We start from the raw sequence: 26,970 nt of genomic DNA, 5'->3' as shown, positions 1-26,970 counted from the left end.
AGTGCCAAGAAACTATTGTTCCTGTGAAGGTGGAAGGAATATCTTACGTGAGCTTGATTCTCGTATACACCTTTTCAGCAAACAATGAACATTTTATTCTCCTGCAACCATCACATAATAGGTGGCAGCACTTTTACAGCAATGCATTCGTCACTTGACTACTTTACTTCTATCGTACACTACTCATTCCGCTTTTTAAACAGAGGTTTATATTCCCCACTAGTATAGTTATCAGCATCATACGTACTCGGACCGGTTCAACCCCGACTATGTCACCATTACTTTCTTTGTCAGGTCTCATATTAGCTTCATTATCCAGTCTTTGCATTTCTTTTAAATTGAACAGCAATCGTAGAAACCCACAGAGTTTAAACACTATTGGGAGATGATTATATATTTTAAAAAAAAAAGATTTCACACCGATGATTGAAACTGTGAATGAATATTTAAAAGAGTAATTAAAGACAAATAAAAAAAAAACTATTTCTCTCCGACAAGATATGTGATTACATCTGGGAAAACCAATTAACTGTCATAACCACTGTTTGACGCTATTAAAAGGTAGGCAGGGAAGAAATAAAAATTGCTTCAGCCACACAAGTACGTTATAGAGTTTCAATTAAGCATCTAAAGGGAGAAAAAAATTCTCATACAAAAAAATTCCTTTCGTATTACTTTTATAATAAAAGAATTATGATTAATCAATATTTAATTTAATTTAAATTAAACCATTTTAATATTTAGACTTTTAATATTTAAAGATAATATTTAAGATTTAATATTAATTTGATATTGCAATGTGAAGAAACCTGAAACAATCGAATTGAATGAGAGGTGGAAAATACGTATTTTGCAATTTATTAATTCGTCTCAAGATTAGACTAACGTATTTGGAGATTTGAAGTTGCATGTTTGGCCAACAGATGGTTTCTTGATTATCTGACCTTGGTGCACCCACTCTACCAAATGTGCGATAGTAAAAGTGCAAGCTTTTTTTTTTTTTACTTTTGACTGAACTGATCAGATGGAGATCAAGCTCACGGTTTTCACTCCCTTAGGTATGGAAAGATTGACAGTTGGGGGGTGGTTGATGAGCGTAGAACTTGCTCGTTGTGGCTGCGAAATTTGTATTTAGATCTGGTTCAGGAGGACTGCTTTGGGTTGTTAACGTTATAGGATGTCATTTTCATTATAATCAACTGCGGATCTTATTAATTGATGGAGATGGATAGCTACCTGTGGAAAATATTCGAGAACATTGTGTTGTAGGAGAGTTAGAACATCGAGGATTTCAGCCTCTCGATGAAGTTGTGAGCTTGATGAACCAAGGAGCATCAGACGACATGCATTTGTTCTGGAAAGTCAACTTCTTGATGTTGTAGCTGGATATGTGGCTCCAGGCAGTGATCCATATGTTACTATTGACCTGATGATTGATTTGTAAAGAAGCACTTTGTTATCTGGACTTAATCGGTCCAGATTAAGGATAAAAGTTTAAGGATATAAGACTAAGGATATAATGGATCAAGTTCGGCGATTGTTTTATTGGTCTTGCAGTAAACATAGGATATATGGGATCCAAAACAGTCTTTTATCAAGTTGTATTCCCAGGTATTTGGCTCCTGGTTGCCAGGGGATGGGCGTGTCAAACATAATTACTATTTTATGAGATTCTTTTCCTTCTCGTGAATAAAAGCGCAGTTCTTTTATTAGCATTTACTTCAATTCTCCATTTCCGAAACCATAGTTCAAGATCATTGGCTGCATTTTTTTTGTAGATGCTTGATTATTAGTTTTGGATTCAGGGATCTGGTAGGAGTATCATCCACATAATAAGCAAATATGGTCGAGATCGTAAGGGGGAATGTCGGCATGTAAATGGAGAATAGCAGTTTATAGAAAAGATCATTATGCATGCAATATACTTAATTGAATGCTTTAGCTGTATCAAGGAAAATGGCACCAATTTTGTTGTTTCCATTTGAATCCAGTTGAGATGTATTTCATAATTCTTTAGACTTGCTCGAATGTACAGTGGCTTGGTCGAACTTCAAACTGCTCTTCTGTGTGATGTTATTTTAGTTGGTTACTTCTTGCAGTCTTTACAGAATTAATTTCTCTGATATCTTCCCAAGACAGGAGAGAAGGCTAACGGATCTGTGGTTTTGAGGAAATTTCAGGACTTTCCCCCAGGTTCAGGGATTAGAATTATGTCGGCTCTTTTCATCTTGATGGCAAGAATTGCATTGATGATGGCAACGATGTACGTAATAGCTTTGTCGGTGAAACATTTGAAAACTTTATTTGTAATTCATCAGGATCAAGAGACTTTTTGTTGCGTTTTTTGATGATTCCGCGGACTTCAGCTTGACTGGTTCGGCAAATATCCGCTTGCTGAATAGATTGATTCAGTACATACTTGTCAATGCACTTTCGAAATGAATTACAGATCCGCGAAGGTGTTGTTAGGGCTACTGTAGCTCAAGTCCGTCGGCAAAATCTTTAGATTTCTCTTCTTCTTCTTGACTGCAGACAATACCCATCTCTCCTTGTATTTGTGAACGTGAATTTGAGTCTTACGAAAATACATAATAAAATCGTCATAGAGATTGGTTATCTGGATTCAGGTATCGAACCAATTTAGTAGTCTATTGAGCGCTTGATGATCTTGAGGAGCAAGGGTTTAATGATAGCAGATTTTATTTTGGGCAAGGAGATTTAGTATTTCGTCAGCTAGCTGATTGGATTTTGCACGAGTTATAACAGAGATGACAGATGATAAGCCAGAGACAATTTGCTTTTATAAGTGTATTACAGCAGCGTCAACTTCATTTTTCTAAGATATAACAGGTATGGGACCAATGAGATCTGTAATTGCTGTAAAATTTTGCCGAGTTGGTATGGATGTATACTAACAGATGTGTCGTCTGAGCAATACTGGATTATGATCAGAGATTAATTCATCAACCGCTTTTATTTGGTACTGATATGGCATATGTCTAAGAATACCTATGTCTAGAACATTTGGTCGTCCATTAGATTCGTAATGCGTAGTTCAAGCGGACCTGTAATCACAGTATTCGTATTGATAGTAAATTCATTTAATATTTTGCCGTTTTTATTTGTAATTCCAGGCAGAATGGTTAGAGCTAAAATCGCCATTAGAAAAATGTCAATTCCAAAATGGTTATCAAAATATTGTAACTTACAAAACTTGTTTAGGACGCCATTTGGATTCCAGTATACAATCTTAGAGTTGTTTGTATTATTCATCGGTGAAAGTAGAGAAAATAATTTGCGTGTTTTTTACGAATTTCTTTGATAAATCTAGTATAGGATAGGTTTTTCTGAATTCTGTCGACATTTCCCCCAAGGCAGCTGTTACTGTAGCAAGCTTGTTGGGATTGAGCGGAGGAGGAGGAGAATCAAAGGGTCATAAGATTTAATCATGGGAATTGATGTTGAAATTCAGGATTGTGGTAGTGTTGGTATTATTTTATTTGGAACTGATAATGGAATGGAATTGGAAGTCTTCTTTATTATCTTCTGATCCATTACGTATTGAGTACAGTCTTTATGATTTGCTGGATGAGGACCGCCATATTTGTACGAGGATTTTTGCAGAAGGGTTTCAGATGATTTTTGCTGCACACAGCGGGATTCTGTTTGCAGGGACTTTGCGCATACTAAGCCCATATTTTTGGCAACGGACAGATGATGATTCCTTGGTAAAGAGTTTTTACCTTCAAATCGCACATCGTTTCGATGACAAAAATCTTATGCTGATTCTTGCTAATCCCAACCACAATTTACTGCATGGACAATTATCGGCTCTGTGCATCTTTGGAACGTTTATTGGATCTAAACTTTGTTACTTCAAATCAGTTAGAACTTCGTTGGTGAACACAGATACAACCAACGATTTTTTTTTTCATTCTTCCGAGCAAAAGTATGGTAAAGTATCATCGAATCCTCTAAACGTTTTGTAAAATAATGGTAATTTGTCACTGAACAAGGACACCTACAACGGTATTTTTAACATTTACGAATCTGATTTCTTTACTTTTCATAGCATAAGAAATTTCAGAGTCGTTCGATTGAAGCACCAATATCACATTATATACTTATAGTCCTTATAAGGACTGGCTTAAAGGGGCAAAGCAAGAATGCTTTTCATCTTCCCCGTTATCTGTAGAGGACAGTGTAGGGATAAGCTGTTATTGAGCTATTAAAGCTCTGATCATGGCAGGAGGGTAACAGCAATAGCCGAGCCTCAGCTAGAACTTCATTGGCTACAGCACTGCCATCCATTACCCTCCAAGGGTATTAATCACCGCATCTCACGGTTGATTCTCCTCATCCATCCAAACATCTCATATTACATGCTTCTAACTTCTATGGTTGGATAGACATCAACCTCTTGGATTTTTATCCCGTAATCGGTATTTTTTAATTGTTTAAAGAAAGAAAGTTTGAGCACTTGGCTCGCCCTATTTAGGGCTGTGTAGAAATATTTCAATCTGTGATCAGGGCCGGCTTTGGGCGTTTATGTTTCCATCTGTCTTTTTCATCGTAATCTAGTGACTAACGAATGAGTAAGTTGGGATGTAGTGATGCTTGAGCAAAGTTCTTGGTTGCTATCTGGAGGAGAAACGTAGGTATGTCTGGCAGGTTTCCGTCTTGGTGGAGGAGAGTGTTCCTTACAAACCACGGGACATCTAAGATCATTCGGAGGCATTTGGTTTGGATTATTTGTAATCTTTTGATGTTGCTAGGGGAGGTGTGGCTCCATGCTGGTGAACCATAAGTTAGTATGGGTCTGATGATTGCTTTGTATATTCTTAATTTGTTTTCTGGACTGACTTTGCTTCTACGGTTGAGAAGAGGGTAGAGTTGAGCTATTGTGGAGTTTGCTTTGTTGCAGGCATGAGAGATGTGAGAGTTGAAGTTTAGATGATTATCTAGTTTGATTCCCAGATATTTTACTTCTTTTTTCCATGGCATATCAGTATTGAACATCGTGACTGCTCCATGATGGTCTGCTTTCTTCCTTGTAAATAGTATGGCCGTGCTTTTGCCTGCATTGACATCAATTCTCCATTTCCGAAACCATTTTTCAAGATTCGTTGCTGCGTTTTGTAGTCGTTGCGTGGCTAGGTTTGGTCTGAGCGATCTGCTCAGTATCGCCAATTCATCTGCATAGAAAGCCATGGTGGTTGATGCTGTGCTTGGGACGTCTGAGATAAAAATGTTGAAGAGTAGCGGCGATAATAGGGAGCCTTGCGGGACACCTGCTGTGATACTTCTTGTAGTGGGTCTGAGCCCACGGAGTTTCACTTGAAATTTTCGGTCTTTCAGGTAAGAGTCTATGATTTCGATGAGGTTTAGTGAGTATTTTGCAGTTATTAGTTTGTGGATGAGGCCTTTGTGCCACACTTTATCGAAGGTTTTCGCCACATCCAGGAAGATTGCACTTGTATGTTGTTTCCAATTAAATCCGATAGTTATGTATTATGTTGAGTTGTGCAGTGTCCAGTTCGAAAACCAAATTGTTTGTTTGGTATTATGTCTAGATTGTCCGTTTCGTTTTGTAGGCGTTTTAGTATTACTTTTTCAGCTATTTTCCCAAGGCCTCACAAGAGACTGATAGGTCTGTAATTCTGGGGAACTGAGGTGCTTTCCCCGGTTTGTGGATGAGGATTATATCTGCCTGCTTCCAGCGAGTAGGTAAGTAGTTGAGTCTTAGCATCGCATTGATGATAGCCACTAGATGCATTATTGTTTTGAGAGGGAGTGCTTTTATAATTTTGTTTGAAATCTGAGCAGGACCTGGTGCTTTTCTGTTTTTGAGGTTCTTGATGATTTGGTATATTTAATTTGAAGTAGTATAGCTTGTGTTGTCACGGCTGGTGATATGATGAAGTGCATAGCGTACTTGTCTGTGGATTTTTTCAATGAAGCGCAAGTCCGCATCAGTGTAGTTTGGTTGAAATTGCAGCTCTAGGGTGTCTGCAAAAGCTTCTGCTTTTTCATCATCTCTGCAGACTAACCTCTTTCTCCATAGATTGGTTGTATATTAGGGTGATCGCTGCGAAGAGCTTGCTTTAATAATTTTCCATAATGAGTTTTCTATGTTTAAGGAGCTTAGTTTCCTCTCCCATAGTTGATTCTTATGGTCTTTGATTGCATATCGGACTAGGTTTGTTGCCCTGTTAAGCTCTTGTTTATCCTGGGGTGATAGTGTAGCATGGTATCGACGTCTATTCCTGTTTTTGTTGCGGATAAGCTTTAGAATCTCTTCTGGGAGCAGGTTAGTTTGAGCTGGAGCGGTAACGGTGGAGGCTGTTGCAAGGACAGTTTGGATTGTGGTTTCCAGTTTATTGATCGCTGTGTCTACTTCTTTGGGTGAGGAGATGGTTGGGACAGGACCTGTAATGTTGCAGAGAGTTGCTTTGAGCTTCTCGAGAATTGTGTAGGATTGTCCGGAGATGGTTTCTGCTTCTGCCTAGGCTAAGCAGAACTGGATTGTGGTCGGAGCTAAGATCATTAATAACCTGTAACTGGAATTGGTGTGGGGCGTTCCTGAAAATGACTATATCCAGCACGTCAGGTTTTCCCAGTGGGCCATAGTGTGTTGGTTCAACAGGACCTGCTGTGGTGATGTTTCTTATCATAGCGAATTTGTGTAGGCTCTTCCCATTATTATTGGTGTTTCTACTGTTCCACGCAGGATGTTTTGCGTTTAGGTCTCCCGCCAGTATTGTTGCTTCGTTTGTGTTAAGGAGCTGGGAGAGGTCTGGGGCTAGGAGTGGTTTGCCTTTAGGCTTGTTGACTGAACATAGTTTTAGACTACCTGTGTTGTTGGTATGTATTTCAATTTCAGTTCCTTCCAGGTTTGTAGTTGTTGTTTTCTTGATCTCATTATATCTTATGCTTTTTTTAGCAAATATAGCCGTCCCTCCCCCCCCCGCCTCTGGCATTGAGTCTATCTGTCCTAAGTAGTGTGTAGTACCTTATTTTGGGATTCCCGCAAGGCCGAGGGATGCGTCTCGTTGACTGAAAGGATGTCTATCTTATATCTTTCAGCAAATTCTTTTAGTTCTAGGAGGTTGTTGTTTAGTCCGTTAGCATTCCAATAAGCAATCTGTATTGAGTTAGTTATGGTAACCGTGTTATCCATTGATCATGGAGAAGATGACTTGTGTGTTTTTGAGTAATTTATTGGTGTCGGCCTGATTGGGATTTGTTTTCTAAAGGCCTTTAACATCTCTCCTAGAGTGGCAGCTAGGATTGCTGCGGAGGTTTGGTTGCAAGATGCCAGTTTGTTACTAGTAGAGACCGCAGATGCGTATGATTTCTCGGGAGTAACAACCCGCGTTCTGATTTCTGGTGTAGTTCGCTTCTGAGTGGGAGGGGGTAGTACCTCTCTAACCTTCTGCAGGTTGGATAGGTGTGTAGTTGGCTGGGTGTGGGCCGCCACAGTTCGCACACTTAGCGGGCGTGGTTCATGGTTTGATGCAAGTGTGCGAGGAATGGTTGTCACCGCACTTGTAATCCGCTTTACATAGCTTTTGTGCATGCCCATACTTTTGGCAGCGATGGCATTAACCAGCTGAAGCCTTTTTTCTGAGAGGTTCGGTCTTGATGACTATTTTAATCTTGCAGACTATTTTAAGGTCGTAAATTTCTCTATGGTCTTTACTGATCTCGACCAAGACCAGAGGCACTGGGCGCTTGTCTGCTCGACACATGCGCGATATCTTAATTAGCTCTAGGCCTTGTGATCTGAGGTCAGTAGCTATTTCTTCAGCTGGTATGGTTTCAGCCAGACCTCTGATGACCACTTTTAGAATTTTTTCACTCTTAAGCTAAAATGTGTGATATGGGACTTTCAATTCATCCATAAGTCTGGTGAGCTGGCGGTAGTACGAAGTTCTTTCTGGTTGAATCCGGATTCCTTCATCTGTACTCTTGGCTGAAGTAAATTTGATATTTGCGTTCTTCATCGTCTCTGTAATTAAAGACCATTTTTCTTTTGTTCTTAAAATTACTGGTGGAATCCTCTCTTTGGGTTGTGCCCTGGAGTCAGTCTCTATTCTTTCATTAGGTTGTGCTGTTAAGTCCATTGGAGTTGTTCTTTCCAAGGGTTGAGGTATTATTTCAGGTTCTGCAGCTGGCTACCCCTTCTTGCGCTTCTTTCTGCTGACAGCCTGATAGTCTGTAGAGTTATCTGAGTTCACTAGGGACTGGTCGTTAACTGGCGATATAATCTCTCCGGTTGTTATCTTGAGAAGTGCTGGGGAGAGGGTCAGGGGATTGATAGTCCTCTGTTTCAACCTCTTCTATTTGGTGGATTGCTACGTTTCTGGCCATTTCCTTTGTAGCAGGCCTCCTACATGTTTAAAGATTGCCAACAGCTGCTTGAAGTCAATCTCGTCATATGGAGAGTCCATAATTTGGCCTAAGAGAAAATAGCAGTTGCTCAGGTTTCCCGAGTGATCCTGTAGACTTTAAAAGTCCACTATCCAATTCCGTAGACAGCTGAGTAAGCGTCTACCAGCAAAAAGTTAGTTTATTATAGGTGGCTATTCTAAAAACAAGGAAAAAGAAGTTTCTGGAACTTACTTGGACACAGTGCAGAGACCTACCTCCCTAAAATACCATTCATCCACCACTGGTCCTCATTGCGGGTGAGGCCTGCCGGCCATTAGACCTCTGCATATTTCATACAGAGGGGGAGATAGTAGGTCTCGAACTGTGTTAGTTCCAGTGCAATGCGAGCTACCCGAAAAACCTTATATAAAATTCAACTAGGCAGAGTCTAAAGGAATACGTCCGATCACAACGACACTCTAGCAGCAATCCTGACACATTATGTGCTTAGTCCTTATAAGGACTGGCTTAAAGGGGCGAAGCAAGAATGCTTTTCATCTTCCCCGTTATCTGTAGAGGACAGTAGAGTGATAAGGTGATATTGAGCTATTAAAGCTCTCATCATGGCAAGAGGGTAACAGCAAAAGCCGAGCCTCAGTTAGAACTTCATTGGCTACAGCATTGCCATCCATTACCCTCCAAAGGTATTAATCACACAGTCGATTTATTCCTGATGAACTAATAATAGGTGCATAATTTATTACTAAATTACAGTCAAAAAAGACTATTTTATCATAATAAAATAAAATATATAGTATATTATAGATACATCTCTATTTTATTATTAATTTTGACATAAAGTATTATTTAGATAACCCGAGAAAACGAAACTATATTTATCATATGGAAAGCACTTTTGAGTGATAAAGAACCAAGTCATTGATATACTATATTACTTGCTTCAAAATGATACGCAGACAAACAGCCCGATGCATTATAACTATTTTCAACACACAACTGATTACTTCGAACGAAAACAAGATTAGCTACTGGCGAATAGACAAAGACGTGATTAGTCGCTATTTTGCCCGTCCGGAGAAATAATCACTCAGGTTAGTATAGCATTTATTACAGTACACAAACACCTTTCCAGTCCCAATTCGCCAATCGCGGACTTATTTTCCGCCTAATCAGAAGATACGTGAAAGAAATGAAATGAACTTAAGTGGACTGTTCCTTCCCTTTGCTGCAGTAGTCAACAATGCCCTAGAGATGTGATGTATCAGCAGCTAAAAGGAAGCCCCGTAATGTCTGACTAACGATCCCTACTCGCTAGCTCCAATTTGCAAGCGAATCTTGTTTATTTTAAAGCCAATTCACGAACCAAAATCTGTTTGCATTTCGCGAGCAATAAATCTCGAACGATTAACATCCTGATCTCATTATTATTCCGGTCAGGAGTTTCTTCTGTTCGCTACCAGCCATTCTCTGAGTATAATGCGCCATCTAATACCTTCTTACTATGATGGGATTTCAAATAAAGAATACCATAAACAAATGACTTAAAAAAACATTCTCATTGCATCAAATATTGCTTTTTTCTCTTTCTTATTTCTTTTATTTAAATCAACAAAAAGAAACTCAAATAAATAGAAACAAAGCTGCTTGAAAGGTAGCTTTTGGCTAAAATCATAACACGAATGTGATATTCCCGCTTCATAATTGTGAAAGGCTTCCAATGAATAAATTGGATTCGCTTTTCTCACATAAACTGATAGTCACGTTTTGCGGGCGGACAAAATCATATTTTCACACGTGATTCATTTAAAAATTTGCGAAACTGAGTTACAATTAAACTAAAGAATATCTGCAATTTAAATCCATCCGTTAATCATAATATTTATTGGAGAGTAAGTAATTAGTCTCCTCCCGAACATTTCGTAATTCATCTTAAACTGGAGACATAAATTGTCATTTTCAACTCGGTGATCGCAAAATGAAATTAGTCTTTGAATAATTAACTTCCATTCTGTTAGTTTGTTGAAAACGGCCAAAGTTATATGTGAGACAACTATTATTATTATTATTATTATTATTATTATTATTATTATTATTATTATTATTATTATTATTTATTCACATAATTGATACACAGTCAAAACAATATTTAAACAACAATTTGACTGGTGATACAGGACAATTCGGATTCTACCCAAGAATCTGAGAATTGTCTGTCATCGTAAAATATGGATTGTTCCAAGTAATGCTGTTTTTTGTAGGTCATAAGGGGTCACTTCGTTGATGTTTAATTGCTGTAAATAGTTGGATAGCTTCTTTGAAATTGCATCAAGTGCACCGATAACTATTGGGATGACGTTGGTGTGTTTAAGCCTCAGCCTGCCAACTTCAATTGCCGAATCTCGATATTTAGTAATTTTTTCCAGTTCTTTGTTGTTAATGTTGTTATCACTGGGTGCTGCCATATCGATAATCCAAACCTGTCGTGTGATGTCAGGTCTATTGTGTTCCAAATGCCGTTCAGTTTGCATTCTAAAATCTCAGAGAATTTTTGCTGTTTCGTTTTCCAATACTGTTTCTATTTTATGCTGCCACCAGTTATCAGAAGTAGGAAAAGCATATTTTTTGCACAGAGTAATTTTCAATTCCTTTAAATAAAGCTCTGTTGTTCACTTATAATTTTCCAAAGTATACACATTTGATTTTTCTCAAACAAAAGTATATTTTCTCATATCATGTGTATTATATACGAACTTTGTGTTTCGAACTTTTGTTGGATTTAAATGTTAGAGCCAGGAAGATTAACAAGTGCAAATATAGACCATAATATTCAATTACACCACCATTATCTGCATGAAAAGTAAAAATCCCAAACTACTTGTTTCCATTATCGATTGTCCGGTTAACTTCATAACGCTGATTATATTTTATTTAATTTTCCTAGCTCAATCGAATTTCGCATTTTCTAGCACATTTTGTCACGGTTAATTAAATAGTTGATTTTCTAAAGTGTTCTGTTTTTCAGAAAATTTCACTTTCCCACACAGGCATAAATATTGTATCTGACGCATTATAGCACAGTACAATATAATATGTATATTCTCATGTTAAGTAAAATATTTAGTATACGTAATTATATACGTACTAAAACCCCCCTCTGATATTATTAATTGGAATATTTCCAGTGCACAATTAATTTCAGCTCTTATGCTATTTAGAAAACGGAGTAGGTGTAAAACTATGCAAAATACCTAAGAAGAAAAAAAAACTTTTCTTTATAGTAATAGAACAGGGCTAAGGTTTATTATTTTTAAAGTACTTTAAAGAAACAACTGCTATTTTTATACTGAGAACGTTTTGATTTTAATATTGTTTTAGTCAAATCTCGTGTTCACTTTTTACGTCATTTTAGACATTTTGTCGACGATGTATTATAATTCACAATTGTCTATTTGCGTGTTTTAATGAACGAAAGATACGAAAGATTTCTTTACTTGTACCAATCATTACATGCATGCATGCATGTAAAAGATATTTATATTTCCAAACACGCGCATTTTTGGAGGCATGGCAACTTTCGGCCAATAAATCCGCTAGTTTGAGCCTCCGTAGTTCAGTCGGTATAGAAGAAGCCCTTTGGGCAGAAAGACCTGCGTTCGTTTCCTGTCCGTGACGCGAGGAACCTTGATTTTTGTATCTTTGCAAGAAAGCTGAGTTAGCTGGTCTCATACGGAGGCAGCTGGGTTTTTTCACTCGGAAACTCGGGTTTTTCATCTCCCAGAACAGCAAACCGGTCTGTAAACACACACGGATTTACAGACATAGGACACACGAGGAGGCATAAGCCTAACCCCCTTATCCTCAAGATAAAAGAATAGGGAATGAATAAGAAAATCTGCTATTTCTGTCGTGTTAATCGCGTATTCATTACATACTTCATTTGGAAAATATGCGAAAGCCACAGTAATTTTTTATAATTGTACCACTTTATGTGGTTCTTTAAGTATTATTATTATTTTATTTATTTTTTTTTTCTAGATGAGTGAAGCAGAAATGCTTTTCATATTCCCCGTTATCTGTAGAAGAAAATGTATTAATGAGCTATAAATTCTGGTCATGGCGGGATAACCACAATGCGGTTCTTTTTTTTTTTTTTTTTGTGGAGGGGAAGATGGACTGAGTCCTTGACTCTTTATCCCTTCATCTGATTGAAGAAAATGTATGGATGGGGTGTTATTTAGCTATAAGCTCTGGTCATCGCTGGATAACGGCAATAGCCGAGCCACAGTTAAAACTTCATTGGCTGCAGCATTGCCATCCGCTACCCTGAGTATGATATGATATGATTGGAGATAGTCGATTGTGAGAATTGACTGGACTTATCAGCAGTTCTTTTCAGCACACAGTAAGGTTTTGGTTTTTAATGAGAAATCTTCTAATGGAGATTTCGACTGTCGGTCTACGCAGAACGCAGAACGATACTGGTTTGATGGGTGAAGCATAAATGTTCATATTCCTCTTTGTCTGAGAAGGAAAGTTCTTTGAGTGAAAATTTATTGAGCTTTAAGCTCTCCTGAAAGGGCAGTGAGATTATCTGTGTTCAGCTGAGCATAGAATTGACTTGGGTCTTTTGTATTTGCAGAAATCTGCTTCATTGTAGTCTGAAGCTTGCTTGATCAGCGGGTTCAGATGATTATTTGTTTTGATGAAGAACTTTTCTGCTGGGTCATGAAGGAGAGATGTAATGTAGGGAATGTTTTTGACCTCTCTGTGAATTTCTGATAAACAATGGGGCATCCACCATCATTCTCAGGCTTTTATTCTGTATCCTCTGCAGTTTTTCAATGTTTGTATTCGAGGTATGACTCCTTCCAGGAGATGCATAAGTTATGACTGGGCGTATTACCATCCTGTATATGAGTTGTTTGTTCTGAGTATCGAATTTACTTTTTCTGTTGATCATGGGGTAGAGCTGAGCTATTGCTTTGGATGTCTTTGAGCCTATGTGTTTTATATGATTGGTGAATTGGAGTTTTTTGTCGAGCATTACGCCGAGATATTTGACTTCATTTTGCCATGGGATCTTAACTCCTAGTAGATCTATATCTTCCTTGATTTGAGGCTTCTTTCTAGTGAACAGTATGGCTGAACTCTTCTGTGGGCTGGTTTGAAGTCGCCAGTCCATCAACCATTTCTCTAGTGTGTGAATACTGTTTTGGAGTCTTTTGATAGCTAGTTTGGGGGTCCAGGAATAAGCCCTGCGGCACACTGTCAGGACCTTGCGTCTGGTTGATACAGTTTCATTTATTTTGACTTGCATGAATCTGTCACTCTTTATAGTCCTTATAAAGACTGGCTTAAAGGGGCAAAGAAAGAATGTTTTTCATCTTTCTCGTTGTCTGTAGAGAACAGTGTAGGGATAAGTGGTTATTGAGCTATTAATTGAGCTATTAAAGCTCTGATCATGGCAGGAGGGTAACAGCAATGGCTGAGCCTCAGTTAGAACTTCATTGGCTACAACATTGCCATCCATGACCCTCCAAGGGTATTGGATCACCGGCAACTATCGGTCTACATGTGGCTCAACAAGACTTTAACTTAAGCTTTTTAATAATAAAAGAGGTGTGCTAAATATTTTACATTTTAATTTTTTTTTATTTAAACTTTTTACATAATTTTTTAAAATTTTCCAAAAATTAAAATTTTATATTCTATTACTAAAATGAAGAGCCAAAAGGCTTCAGTTCAGCGATGTAAAATTAAATAAATCAAGTGGATATTAGATCCAACATTATTTCAAAGCCGAATGTAGAAACTATGAAAGTTTCGTTAAGGTAAGTGGACCAGGCATACTAAGGGAACTCATGAATGCTGGGAAATGCATTCCCGTAAACTCTCTGGTCAACTTACCTTACGAAACTTTCATCGTTTCTATATTCGGCTTTGAAATAATGCTGGATTTAATATCCACTTGATTTATATAATTTTATATTCTATTTTTTAAAATTATGATTACTAATTTTTGAAAAACCTTTCTACTTAATTAAAATATTAAATACAAGAAAATTTAGCAATGTTTAGTTAATTTTTATATTAATGGTCGCCACGTTTTATAAATGCAAGGTTCATATAGTTATCATATTCGTTGTATAGTTATTTCATGCCTATCAACAGAATAAAAAAATAGTAATTACTATATAAATGTATTTATTCACAAACTTAAAACCACCCAAACGGGCGACATAGGTAAAAATATATTAAAAATAGAAACCGCATCCAAATATTTCATTAGTATCCACATATTATATTAACTTTATGGGCACTTCTCATCCATGTTGTTACTGACGTGTATACACGTCCAAGTCGGTTCGAATGTTAAACAGACTGATAAACTTTATAAATTTGACTTAAATGGCGCTCACATTTAGTAAGCAAATAATAAACGTTTGCACAGGATGTAATTTCGCTACTTGCTTTTTTTCATACGTCTGACAGTTGACTTCATCACACCATTGTCATTAGTCGAGCCGGTTTCAGATTAAATGGTGCCCCAGGCAAATCAAAAATTGTAGGGAACCGAAGCTAAAGGCATCTTGTAGCCTTCTTTAACTCCGTCGCCCTAACTTTTCTCACTGTTATCAGTAACCTAATTTTTCAGGTCAGTAATGATCAATAAGTCAACCGCAGGTATTTTTAAACTGTCACATTTATCAAAGTACATTGAGTCCTGTTCCCCACGGTCAAGAAATGCTGGAATTACAGCTTGAGTTAGACTGAAAGACGGTATTGGCCATAAGTACTTTTTTGAAGGTACTTTGGTGTGCAAAAGCTTATTGTTTGGTTACAAAAGAGCACAAAATGCATGAAGGTAGGGAAATAATTTCTTGTCAAAGTATAACGCATTGAATATCTCTGTGTTAAAATTTGCCACAACTATTAAGCATAAATTCAAATGAATCATTAGGAAGAAATATATAATTTCAAGAAATTATGTAAACATAATTTTATGACGCAATTGCAAACCTTTCGTAGTAAATTCATATTGTTTTAACGTATTAACATATTGTTCACTTTTTCAGGGTCAGGTCCAGTGCTGAATAATTTTGGGGGATACTTCTCGATGTAGCTCCTAAATATAAACTTCGAGAATTGTAAAACTATAACAGAGTAGCTTTATTTACTTAGTTATTTTCGAAATCGGTGAGTGGAGAAAAAGTGTAAGGTACAATACGTAATATTGTTTTGAAAAATAAATGAATATTGATTTCATTATTATATAAATAGATTTATATAAAACTATGTGAAATTTAATTGTCAAAAAGATTTATTATCCAAAATATGAAAATTAAAATAATTGAAAATAAAAAATAACACTATTAGCAATCATACACCTACTGCATTTCCAAATAATACATAAATATTATGAGATGTATTTTCAACATACATCTCGAGATATTGCGGTTGGAAAGAAGGGGATTGATACATTCAATCCAATACCCTTGGAGGATAATGGATGGCAATGCTGTAGCCAATGAAGTTTTAACTGAGGCTCGGCTATTGCTGTTACTCTCCTGCCATGATCAGAGCTTTATTATATTAAATGCTCAATAACACCTTATCCGTACACTGTCCTCTACAGATAACGGGGAAGAAGAAAAGCATTCTTGCTTCGCCCCTTTAAGCCAGTCCTTATAAGGAATAAAATTTTATTCCTTCGTTTTCTTTCACAGTTAATATCTCTTGAAAACGGAGATTTGGATAGATATATATATATACTGTATTTCTAATATATTTTATTTTTGGGAAAACTTCCATGTTACTCCTCTTAAAAACTATTACTTACCTGGCGCTGGTAAAACTTTGATCTTCAAGAAAGTTTGCCCATTCTCGGCCTTTTGGCTTAGATCAAGTGTGTAGTAGATAATAGTGTATAGCTTCTGTTCTTAACCGTTAATATCGGTACGAGTCCCATTGGGTTTCACGATATTTAACGGGAAATTTGCAGAACTTCTTAAACCCCGGACTGGGGAAATATCAAACACTTGGTGGTGGGAATAGTTACGCTCCCCCATCTGATCATGCCCTCCATTCTGCCGCGTGTGCGTACCCTCGGAATTGAGGTTGACGCCACAATACCGGCAAGGGCGATGGCGAAAGCTATCATAGACTGCGTCGGCGCAGAGAACATTTTTGGATTTACCCCTTATGGGGGGAGGAAGATACCAAGTAGTGACCAAAAATATGGAGACCTGAGAAAAGCTTCTCCAAGGGTTTGACTGTGGTAAAGTCAAAGTATCTCCCTTCATGGTTGGGAGCATCCTGAGAACCCTTAAGATACCACGATTTCCCCTAGAATATGCAGAGAACAACGACATAATTCATAGCGTATTCTCTAAGTGGGGAGTTGTACGGGAAATCCAGGTTCACAATGACGCAGACAATCCTGAGTGGAAGTCAGGAGAGGTAACTATCTCTCTTGAAATGAGGACCGAAGTTCCTAACTTTGTCCTCATTTCAAGAGAGATAGTTACCTCCCCTGACTTCCACTCAGGATTGTCTGCGTCATTGTGAACCTTCTGGGTGGTGCAATCACATCAGCAACAAAACCAAGTAATGAAAAGGTCACAACACAGGAAGGGTTTCCGCCTCTTGAGGCCACTCCTGATCATGCCGCCATGTCTAAGACAAATAAAAGTTCCCATAAGGGAGGAAAACCTACCAGAATTGCAGAGACCTGCAGTACGATCCCAACAGAAGAGACTGACAATGCAGAAACCGTCATGGTAACTCCCACGGACGAAAGCGGAGCTACCACTGCCAATATAGACATCGCCAACTCAGATAACGTAGTAGAAGCTGAAGTAGAGATGGAGACGAACACCAAACTTCCAAAAGGCCATTAAGTCCGCAGGAGGAAGAGCTGACAAATCTCAAAACAGCAAAAGTATCTGAAACCGAACACCCAGAAGTCCCTCATGCAAAAGCAGGAGAGACTCTAACACATCTCCTTAGAGGTATGCCCGGAGTGGCAGAAAAGTTTAAAGAGGCAATAGATAAAGTAGCAGAACCTGAACTCCTCCTCACAGGGAAATATGGACCCGACATCGTCAGTGCAAAATGAGGTGACCTCTTCGTTGATGACATTAGCAAAATCACCCCTGAGCAAGTAGAGGTAGCCCAGGATATAGACGAGGAGGCAGCTTCGGCGTTCTACATAGCTCTCTGCAAACTAGACATGGCCAAGGGAAGTGAGGTGGCCAAAAGAATCATAACAGCCCACAACAAAAGAAAGTAACCACCTTGTGGATTTCTGCACTCAGCCTCACTGGCTTTTAGCTCCCACAGGTGGTGGAGGATCTGAGAACCCGCTTACAGCGAGGCGGTGCATTTCCTTGTGAGCTGCATCACTCGGGCCAGATCCCTCCCCCACCTCTAAGTTTACCTTTCAATTTTTGCTTTTCTCTGTACTTTTTTTGTTTGTTTTGTTACATGTTTCCTTTTTAGGATTTTTCCTTTTTGTAAAGTGAAAAATCAACGACCGTTTTAGAAACGCTCCTGGGGGGCAAACAGCTAAAACAGGTCAACTGAGGCCTCTTTAACCTGCTCTACCACTATGCATTCTATCTTTATTTCCTCTCCTACTATCTGCTGACTCTCAGCCTATCTTACTCTACAGGCCGATGATGAAGATTTGAACTCACAAATTATTATTATTATCTATCCTAAACGTAATAATTATTAAATATTAAATAAATAATTATTAAATATATATAATATATCTATCCTATATTTCTAAGATATTAAATATGTAATATATTTATCCTATATTTCTAATATATCTATCCTAAACGTAATAATTATTAAATATATCATATGTCTATCCTATATTTCTAATATATCTATCCTAAACGTAATAATTATTAAATATTCTTCTTTTTATCCAGGCGCTATCAGCCTGGGGAGTCTTTTGGCCTCAAGCGCCACTGGTCACGATCCTTTGCGTCTGTCCGCCACGTTCTGGTCTCCAGCCTGCAGGTCTTCCTTTTTCTGATCCGCCCATCTCCTTCTCGGTCTCCCTGATCGGGGTCAAGCCTCCCACACTTGTCTCACAGTCCTTTCAGGGCCCTACGGTTCAAGTGCTCCACCCACTGAAGACGCCGGGCTTTCAGCTCCATCAAGACGTCTACCGAGTTGTATAAAGCGTGTATGGGCATTGGATCGCCTCTTCCAGACTCGGTCTGCCATAACCCCTCCATAGATACGTGGTAGCATCTTGTTCTCGAATACTCTCAGTTGATCGGCTTGTCTTGCCATGAAAGTCCACGCTTCAGCACCGTAGAGGAGAACAGGCCTGATCAAAGTCTTGTATAGTCCCACCTTTGTAGTCCAAGACAGCAAGCGCGAGGCAAAAAGGGGACGCACTTGATAATAGGGCACATTCGCAGAATTTACCCGACTCTGGACATCAGCCTCAACTTTGTTCAGTCACGAAAGAACCCAAGTATCTAAATATCTTCACCTTCTCAAACTGTACAGCTTCCTCTGGACCTTGAGGAGCATGGCGACCCATAAAAAAGGTATTTTGTCTTCTCGGCGCTTATCTTCAGGCCAACTTCTTTTGCAGCTTCCTCAATAGCAGTAACCAATGCCACTGCGTCGTCCCGTTGATGCGCCATTACGTTCAGGTCGTCCACGTAGCCAAGAATCCCAACTTGCATCCCCATGTCGACTCCACTTGTTGTGTGTTTCTAATTATTTTTTCCAACACTAGATTGAAGAGAATCGGAGGAAGTCCATCACCCTGCTTCACTCCTGTCTGTACTTGAAACGGCTCCAACAGATCACCTTCTGCCTTCACTCTTGCTCTTGAATCAGCTACGCACACACCTGCACCATTGTTCGGAGTTTTCGAGGAACTCCCAACTCTTCTAACACCTGCCATATTTTTATGCGTTATTGAGTCATAGGCTTTAGAAAAGTCTATGAAAATATTATGAACTTTCCGGTTATATTCCCAGCACTTTTCGAAAACGTAGCGCAGCGTGAAGAGTTGGTCTATTGTAGAACGGTTCTTCCTGAAGCCCGTCTGGTAGTCACCAAGGCACTCTTCTGCATATGTTGGGAGGCGCATTAGCATGATGTTAGACAGCACCTTTTAACCAGTCGACAGCAGTGAGATGCCCCTATAGTTGCCGCATCGAGTCTTATCTCCTTTCTTATATACTGGGGTGATCAGCGACTCCTTCCACTCGTCCGGCAGTCGTTCTTCTCGCAGGTCATCAAGATGAGCCGGTGCATCTGCTGCTGCAGGACGTCACCACCATTCTTCAGGAGCTCCGCCGGTATGCAGCTCACTCCTGGAGCCTTATTATTTTTCAGCACACGGATAGTACGAGTGATCTCACTAAATGTCGGCTCTTCAATAAATGGCTCAGCAGTTTGATAAGGAGTATAATCCTCAGATACTGGCGTTCCTGCATATTCAGCAAGTTCTCGAAATATCTACACCACCGAGCGAGAGCATCTTTTGAGTTTGCTAATAGATTTCCACTTTCATTTCTTATGGTTGCCGCTTGTGTCTGGGCACCTCGCTATCACTAACTAAAAACGCAGTTCAGAGGATTTTTCGTCCTCTGTCGTCACCACTATAGCATAGCGTGTACCCCTGATAGTGGGTCGAGCCATGGCCTGGCTATCGCGCCTCTTATACAGCACAAAGTCCAATTTTATACTGTCGTAAGACATTCATCACATTAAAAAGAGCTCCTTCTTTCACCAAACAACGTATATTCCAGGTCCCAAAACGATTAATAATCATCGTCGCAAAGGCGCCCGAACTTCGAGGTTTCCGTGGTGCTTGTTTCGTGACCAAAGGGTTTTTACATGAGGGGTCGTTGGCCCCTCGCTAACCCTCCCCGTTTATCTGGGCTTGGGACCAGCAAGGCTTCGACGGTGTCAAACCAGACTTATATTAGGATTCCTTAACTAAATTGAGCAGCACAGTACTAGTGACAGAAATTCTTAAGCAGTTCCATACAACGTACACACATATCTAAAGTGCTGTAATAAGCTTCTACTCAAATTAGGTTTAGTTGCTTGCACATTCTCTACCACTACAGTTTCATAAAGTATACTCACTAAAAACCAGTAGACAATTTACACAAACCTATATGCAATGTGCTCAACCTGAACGTCATAATTTTAAAAGAAATACTCCTCAACAAAAATATTTCGCTAAGACGCGTAAACAACTTTATACAGCTAAATCATCCACCAACAGCTCCACCTTTAACCAGGGCACAAATATTTATTATTATATACACAAATATTATTATTATTATTATTATTATTATTATTATTATTATTATTATTATTATTATTATTATTATTATTATTATTATTATTATTACTAAAGAAAGCTACAAAGAAAGTCCGAATTCGATCAAAAACAGCACAAAATCCTTGGATAACACAAAACTTAATCCTAGAAATACATAGAAAGGACGCTTTATGGAAAGAATTAAAGCGATATCCAAATAACACAACTTTAAAAATTGAATATAAGATAACAAGGAATCGCCTTACAACACAAATCAGAAATGCAAAAAGAAGCTACTACAGAGACAAACTAACCTCCGCACAAAACAACATGAAACAAACCTGGCATCTGATTAATGAGATGCTAGATTCTGTTCCCAACACCACTGCCTCCGAAACCATAAAACACAGCTTCATGAAAGACGCAAAACCTATCCAACAACTAGCAAATGACTTTAACCAATACTTTGCAGACTCCATCCAAGAACTTCACAGAAATATTCCCCCAATCACAAAACGAAATCCTCCACTTGGACCGCGATCAAAACAGACATTATGGTTCCCAACCATAAAAGAAGCAGAACTTCTCTCAGCAATACATCAAATCAAACCAAACAAAGGCCCAGGAATAGATGGTATCATATAAAGCAACATGCAACTAGTTTAAGTCCTATCCTACTAAAACTAATAAATAAAATATTTAAAACAGGACAGATACCAAGTATGCTAAAGACCGCCATAATTACACCCATATACAAACAAGGAAAAAGAAATTTAATCAGCAATTACAGACCCATAGCAACATTACCAGTTATCAATCAAATTATGGAGCGGATCATAATGAAGAAACTCACAGCATACACTGAGATCTTTCATATTATCCCCAAAACACAATATGGTTTTCAGAAAAATAAGGGAACAACAACTCTCTTGGAAGACTTTACAGACGTAATTAATACCGCCTTAGACAAAAACAAAATAGCCATGGTAGTCTTTATAGATCTAACCAAAGCATTCGATACACTTACACATCAAACCTTGTTAGAAAAGCTGAGGCATGTTGGAATAGACGGGCCTCTTCACAGGTGGTTTACAAACTACCTCCAACATAGAAAGCATATCACACGTATCGGATCAATCCGAAGCAGAGAGCTACCAGTAACCTGTAGAGTGCCACAGGGAACTGTACTCTCCACGACTCTGTTCAACATTTACACGCACGATATTAATCAGTTACCACTCAAAGGTAAGATATTCCAGTACGCAGACGATACAGCAATAATATCCATCCATAATAACGCAAGCATAGCCCAAACAAATATGCAACATGATATAAATCTGATCATAGACTGGCTCACGAAAAACTCCATACACCTAGACTCAGAAAAGACAAAATTAATGATATTCAGAAATCCACTGACTCGACCAGTTGATAACAAATATATAACCATCCAACATCCACTTTCCAACACAAAAAACACAGAGAACAGCAAAACCACTACAATCACTCAGGTTGAAACGATACGATACCTTGGAATTTACCTCGATGCAGATATGAACTGGAATAGCCATATAAAACATCTACACAACAAACTCCGAACAATAAGTGGCAAACTCTACAGATTAAAAGACATAGTTCCCATACGCCTAAAAACACTAATATACACAGCACTATGCCAAAATATACTAAGATACGCTATAACAACGTATGCTTTCTGTGCACCCTACAAATTAAATAGATTAATGTCGCTACAGTACAAAATGACAAAACTGATCTTTTGGGAACAAAGAGAAAATCACGACCTTATAAACATTGCAATGGCAGAACACAAAATACTGACAGCAAAACATTTATGTCACTATGCAGCCTTGCTAAAACATTATTTCGATGCCAACTACAGGACAGTTAGAAATACATACCGTATAACAAGACCTCAGGCTACTAATTATATCACATATAAATACAATAATCACTACGGAAAGGCCACGCGAAACTTCTACATCCCAGACATGATAAACAAATTACCTTTTGAATACAGAAACCTTACAAACTACAATAGCCTGAAAAGAGCTCTAAGGACATACTACGAACAAGAAACACGCACCCAAAATTCCATACAAACTTAATGAAACACAATATATTCGCTCAGGCTTCCAGTTCAGCGACGCATCAGTACATTCCAATTTATTGTGTGTGTGTGTGTGTGTGTGTGTGTGTGTGTGTGTGTGTGTGTGTGTGTGTGTGTGTGTGTGTGTGTGTGTGTGTGTGTGTGTGTGTGTGTGTGTGTGTGTGTGTGTGTGTGTGTGTGTGTGTGTGTGTGTGCGCGTGCGTGCGTGTGAGTGCGCGCGCGCGAAATTCTCAATCGTAGATTCCGTAGCATCCTAACACAGCAAAAAAAAAAAAAAAAAAAAAAATACATAATAACCAACTGGTGTCATCCTCAGATAAGCTTACATTTAAGCTTCGAGGATGAAAGGAAAAAAATTAGTTCTCATCCAAGATGTATCATATGTAACGAAATGCATGTAATGTACGTATCACAAGAAAACCAATGTATGTATTATATGTAAACCAATGTACGTAATGTAAATATCACATGTAAACAAATGTAAAGTAATGTATCATATGTAAACAAATGAATGTAATGTATATAATAATTGTAACAAATGTATGCAATGTATATAATAACTGTAACAAATATATGCAATGTAAAAAAAAATATCTTAAAAGTAAATCATGAGTTTACACCGTATGTTTGTGAAAATAAGGACACATGATATTCAGACTGCAGATGTGTAAATATACTGTTGTATAATCACACCTTTTCAAACTTGAAAAAAAAAATAGTAAACCACAACATGTAATATTATACAACTTATGTAACTCTGAACAATATAATTGTAAATTATTATTATGATTGTATATATATATATATATATAAAAAAACTGTTATCATCATTACAATTTAAATCTCATTATATGTAGCACAAAGTGCTGAACCGTGTAAAATAATATACTGAATAGATGATCATTGTACATATGTAAATATATGAAACAACAATAAAAAAAAAATATATATATATATATATAAATAACTGTTATCATCATTACTGTTTAAATCTCATTATATGTAGCACAAAGTGGTGAATCTTGTAAAATAATATACTGAATAGATGATCTTTGTACATATGTAAATATTTGAAAGAACAATAAAAAAAATTATTATTATTAAAAAAAAAAATTATAAAAACCTCCATAGAGTCAAAGACTCATCGTGAGAGGTCCACTGTTATATACACAGTTTATCACACTGTGCCTTAAATATATTCACTGTCTCTGCACACACCACACTCTTGGGCAAAGCATTCCAATCACTCACCACTCTCCATGCAAAAAACCTGCTCCTCACTCCCTTGCTCACACCCTCCTTATACAGCTTCCAGGAATGACCTCTTGTTCTCCTTCTATCCTCACCCATTCTGTGCAAAACCTCCCCGACATTAATCTGGTAATAACCTCTTAACAGCTTATATGTCTCAATCATATCCCCCCTCCTCCTTCTCTCCACCAATTTCTGTAAATTGCATTTTGTCAATCTGTCTTCATACTCAACATTCCAGAGACCAGAACCACCTTAGTCAATCGCCTCTGAACTTTTTCCAACGCAATTTCATCTTTTTGAAAACCAGGTGAACAGATCTGTGCACAGTAATCCATATGTGGCCTGATCAAATCCTTATACAAAGGAACCCTAACATCCTTACTTCTACAAGTCAATATCCTCCGCATCATTCCCATTATCCGCTGTGTTGTCTTCACTATTTTAGTAACATGTCCACGAAATTTTAGGTCATTGTCTACAATCACTCCCAGATCTCTCATTTCCTCTACCTCTTCCAAGATATTTACACCGATTGTGTACTTTACATCCCATCTCTGCTTCCCAAATTTCAAAACCTTACACTTTGAAACATTGAATTGGCATCCCCACTTATTTACCCATTCAGCCAGTGTATTCAAGTCCTCTTGCAAAGCTACAGCTTCCACGCTACTCCTGATGGCTCTCCCCAACTTTGCATCATCTGCAAACAACTGCACATCACCATTCAGACCTCTCCAGATATCATTTATCCAGATAGTAATATTTAATGGACCCAAAACAGACCCTTGAGCTACCACTAGTAACTTTCCTCTTCTGGGATATCGCTCCTCCATAGACAGCCAATCTCCAACCCAGCGAACCAATCTACTGTTCAGCCCCATCCGTTTCAATTTAATTACCAGCTTGCCATGAGGCAATTTATCAAACAAATTTATCATGAGGCAATTTATCAAACGCCTTTGCAAAATGTAAATATACCACCGTATATGCAACACCCTTATCCAACGCATTTGTCACTTTATTATAAAAAGTAAGCAGGTTGCTAAAGCATCATCTTCCTTTAGTAAATCCATGCTGGCCGCCAAAGAGCATTTTTCTGTTGTCAACCCAATTTTGAATCTTATTCCTAACTAACTTCTCTAATACCTTGACCACAACTCCAGACACACAGACTGGTCTATAATTCAAAGCCTTACTCTTATCACCTCCCTTATGAATTGGAACAATTTTAACCTCTTTCCACTCTTTTGGAACTTGACCCAGTGAGAGACTCATGTTGAAAAGATATACAAATAAATATTAAATATTTTAATATATATTAAACATTATAATATAATATAATATAATATAATATAATATAACATAATATAATATAATATAATATAATATAATAATAATATTAAATATATTAAACATAACAATACACCTATTATATTTCCAAATAATGTATAAATATTAATTGATGTATTTTCAAAATCAAAGTAAAGGTTTTTTTTATAGTTAATATCTCTTCAAAACGGATTGGGATATCTCTTCTACACACGCAGTATTGGGATAGATAGATATATTTCTTTAGGATATGCTGAAAAGTACAGTAGACTGACGACTGTCCGGCCTCCGTACTATCCGGAGCCAGGATTTTATCACGGAGAATTATAATAATACAGTAATTCTCCGTGATAAAATGAGGAATACGTACTGTAATTTACTTTGCTAAGGCGTTGCAAGCGGGCGTCTGCTACAATCCTCCTACGTGTCGTGTGCATAACACAAGTTGAGACATGCAAAGTGCGGATTTCCCCGTTTCGTCAGTTGTGTATCGGATGTCCACAAATGCGGAATACGTTTACCACTGTTCCTGGTTACGTTAGTAAATTGTTGTTTGGTGTGCTTCGTTTTTTTTTTTTTATTATTAAAGATTACGGAATGGGTGATAAACGAAAAAAGATTGTAGTGACTATGAAGGAGAAACTATGCGCTATAAAGCGACTAGACTCTGGGGTAACGGCAAAAACTATTGCTTCGGAGGTAGGAGTCGGGGAAAGTACAGTTGGAGAAGGTAGACCTAGAACTCCGGCCTGTCCTTCCGCCACATTAGGCCGGATAGTCGAGAGTCTACTGTATTCCTTTGGAGTATAGTTATGTATTTTTGGATTATGTATTATTAACATTGGTGTCTTGGTGCCGTTGATTACAATTGAGTTTTGGTAGAGGTATGTTGTGATTTCATTTAAGTCTTGTTGTGCTTTGGCGAGAGCCGTGTTAATGTCTGTGTGAACTGCTAGTAACGCGGTGTCATCTACGTACCGAAATATTTGACTTCGTGTGGTCAGGTTATGAACATCTTGAATAGAGTTGGCGATAATATGGCACCTTGTGGGACACCATGTTGTATTTGTATACCCCGGCTGCAGTATGTGTCTATTTTTGTTACTTGTGTTCTGTTTGAGAGATAGTTCCTGAACCACGTATGCAGTGTTTCTCTTATTCCGATTGAATAAGTTTGATGAGTAGTATGTCATGTTCAAGTGTATCAAAAGCTTTGGTTAAGTCAAGCAGTATAAGGACAGCTTACTTGTTTTTATCGAGAACTATTTTTATGGCGTAAGCGATGTCTTCTAATAAAGTGATGGTGGTTTTCGTTTAATTGGCTTTGTGAGATAATGTTGTACTTCTGTAAATAGTTCTGTAGTCTAGTGTGTGTTATGTTTTCAAGAAGTTTTCTCATTTTTTTCAAGAAAATATTTCTACTTGTGCGCTGCATTGTTCAGCACGTTGTGCATGTTTATGCATTCATGTACACACGTTTTGCAAACATGACTAGAATGTATTTCGACAAATTGTTACATGGGGTTATTTGTATTTATATGTTTTGAAT

The 26,970-nt window shown here is 37.9% G+C and overlaps 1 protein-coding gene across 1 annotated transcript in view; it reads left to right on the top strand.

Annotated features, from left to right (window-relative positions):
* LOC150106947 (cell adhesion molecule Dscam1-like) overlaps nucleotides 1-26,970 on the top strand; it is a 322,565-nt gene that overhangs the window by 254,046 nt on the left and 41,549 nt on the right. The window contains exons 24-25 of the mRNA XM_090393513.1: nucleotides 3,135-3,240; nucleotides 26,011-26,151. Coding sequence (XP_090249639.1) covers nucleotides 3,135-3,240; nucleotides 26,011-26,151 — 247 coding nt within the window. The remainder of the gene's footprint in view (nucleotides 1-3,134; nucleotides 3,241-26,010; nucleotides 26,152-26,970) is intronic.

This window comes from Typopeltis vanoorti, chromosome 5 (assembly GCF_054136105.1).
Source record: "Typopeltis vanoorti isolate ZY-2024b chromosome 5, IOZ_Tvanoo_1.0, whole genome shotgun sequence".
Classification (NCBI taxonomy): domain Eukaryota; kingdom Metazoa; phylum Arthropoda; class Arachnida; order Uropygi; family Thelyphonidae; genus Typopeltis; species Typopeltis vanoorti.
This window is presented reverse-complemented; position numbering and strand designations above follow the sequence as displayed.